The following is a 2,517-nucleotide window of genomic DNA, read 5'->3' on the forward strand; positions in this document are numbered from 1 at the left end:
TAACAGCCAAAGCAATCTGGAATCTTAGCAAGTTGACTGGTAGAAGCTGGATCCACAGGTGGGCTTGTACCACGATGACTGGCAGCTTCTGGAGGCAAAGTAGCTTGGATAGTAGAAGCTAGACCCATAGCTCAGGGAAGGAAAGCCACAATCCCCATAACCCAAGGATCTGAAGCCATAGGAGCCAAAGAATGGAGAGTAAAAACTTCTGGGTCCACAGCCCAGGGAATAATAGCTTCTGGGTGCACAGCTCAGGGAGTAATAGCTTCTGGGTGCACAGCGCAGGGAGCAGCTGCTGTTGGACCTGCAGCCCAGAGACCTGGTGTAAGTGGTCTGGCAGGGACTGCAGGGCACGGAGATCCTGGGGCGGGAGCAGGACGTCACGCAGGAGGTCTGGCAGCTGGAGGGCTCACAGCAGGTCTCCTGGCAGCCAGTGGAGATCTGGTAGGTGCTGGGAGAGCAGAGGTCAGTGGTGTAGACCAGGTTGCTGGGGTAGGAAGAGCGACAGGAGGAGACTGGGTAGCTCACGTATCCTCCGCAGGAGCGGGAGGAGAAGTTTCCAGAGCAGCAGTTGTAGGGCATGTTGACAGGAGATGTGAGTTCAGCTGAGTACAGAGAGAAGATTCTGAGTTTGAATGTCTGTCTGTCTTGCACTGTGGCTTATATATACTCAAAGCAGTGGGTGTGACACGCTATGGAAACATGGTTCCCACCTTGGATTTCCTACCTTTTGCTTACGTGTAACTCAGTAATCTCTGTAATTGCAGTTGCATTTGAATAGTTTTGCACATATTGTGTTTATGGGTGCTATAATCTTGTTGTTACAGCCAAAGCCAATGAACTACACCTATGGCAGATATGCTATGACTGTTTTACATAAACTGCATCCCATCACGGTCAGGAAAGCATCACAGCCTGGAATGCTCTTCCTCTGGCTTATGCTTACCTGCGTTTGCTACCTGTATTTCCACCTCTGGTTTTGCTGGTGGTTGTTTTTCTTCTAAGAGTTGGAAATGAGCTAACATCAACTTTTTCCTGGATGGGAGTCTTCTCCACCTGGATGGGAGTGAATTTCCACCTGGATGGGAGTCTTCTTCCAGTGATAATGACGCCCCTCATCACTACTCATTGCTGTTCTCTAAAATCATTGGTGGTGAGCAATAGAAAACTCATATCTCTCTTCATATCTATATTTATCAATGTCCAAAGATTCTGCCTCTTTAGTAGTCTGTAGTTTTTCAATGCTCAGATTTTGAATGACTGACATTTGGAAAACCAGGTACCACGCTGCATTCTCCCACCGAAATGTAAAACTTCTTTTCCAATTGTCTTTTCCTCTGTAGAGTGTATCGATTGCTCACTTTCTTTTTCTTTTTTCCACTTTCTCTGATAAATTGAGAGATGTATCATATTCTTAGGGTATAGCCAATTGAATTTTAAGTTCATTCACAAAATATCTGTTGTTAAAATACAACTAATTCAACTCTTTTACAGATCCAAGCAAACACACTGTCATGGCTGGTGTCAACATTCTAATTATATTTTCTAATAAAACTATAATGGAGATCTGCTGGAAGGAAGAGGGCTGTGGAAAGAATAAAATGTACCCAATTCAATAAACTATTTTTTAAATATATTTTTTAAAGATTAATTTATTTATACAAGAACTGGGGTAGAGTCAGAGGCATGGGAGGGTGAGAGAATTCACCAGAGACAGAGCAGGGAGCAGAATAGGCAGACGGACTGAAGACACTGCTGAGGGGAGCAGCGGGCGAGACAGGAGAGGTCTGCTGCACCATATGGTTATCTCCCTGGATGGCTTGAAATCAAACAGCACTGCAGAGGCTGTGGAGAACTTCACAACAAGGGGCCCAACCCGCTGCACCACTAGGGAGGCCCATAGTTCAAGAAACTATTAGTGAGTCATTTATTTGTTTTTGTTCTTTAAGGTCAGAATTAATGTCTCTTTGCATTGTACTTCACCAAGTGAGCAAAGTGACCACTATTACTTCTTTCCCACTATTTTGTTCTGTTGCCAAGCACAATTCTTTAAATTAATGTAGTGAAAGGGTTCAAGATTTCAATTATATAGGATAAATTAGTTCTGGAGACTTAGTGAACAGCAGGATACTTGAGGTCTGTATACTTGCAACTTGCTAAGAGAGGTTATTGTATTTAGTGGTTTTTCACAGCAAAAGTTTAACCATTTGAAATGACAGATATGTAATCAGTTTGATTTTGATAATCATTTTCCAAGGTGTACCTGCATCCAAACCTTATGTTATGCATCCTAAAATAAACCACTATTTTGCCATCCAACCAATAAAACTGCATAAAATAAAATAATTGAACATAATAGTTGTGAATTAAATAGGATACACAGATGTACAGATAAAATGGGAAATTTAATGAAATTTGTCAAGTTTTTCTAGAATCTGTTCAAGGATCATTCTCTGACAAACGGTAGTTTTCTCTTTGCTTCTTAATATCTAAACCTTCATCTACATTAAGTTAACA

The 2,517-nt window shown here is 42.1% G+C and overlaps 1 protein-coding gene across 1 annotated transcript; it reads right to left on the bottom strand.

Annotated features, from left to right (window-relative positions):
• On the bottom strand, window positions 1-737 carry LOC311188163 (keratin-associated protein 13-1-like). The gene has a single exon (XM_084259913.1). The coding sequence runs from the start codon at window positions 580-582 to the stop codon at window positions 25-27; it is 558 nt and encodes a 185-aa protein (XP_084116039.1). The 5' UTR covers window positions 583-737; the 3' UTR covers window positions 1-24.
• Between the last annotated feature and the right edge of the window lie 1,780 nt (window positions 738-2,517).

This window comes from Talpa europaea (assembly GCF_964194135.1).
Source record: "Talpa europaea genome assembly, contig: HAP1_SCAFFOLD_439, whole genome shotgun sequence".
Lineage (NCBI taxonomy): Eukaryota > Metazoa > Chordata > Mammalia > Eulipotyphla > Talpidae > Talpa > Talpa europaea.

What these genes read in the sequence shown, in the direction of transcription:
- LOC311188163 (XM_084259913.1), bottom strand. Translation starts at nt 582, where the DNA reads ATGCCCTACAACTGCTGCTCTGGAAACTTCTCCTCCCGCTCCTGCGGA.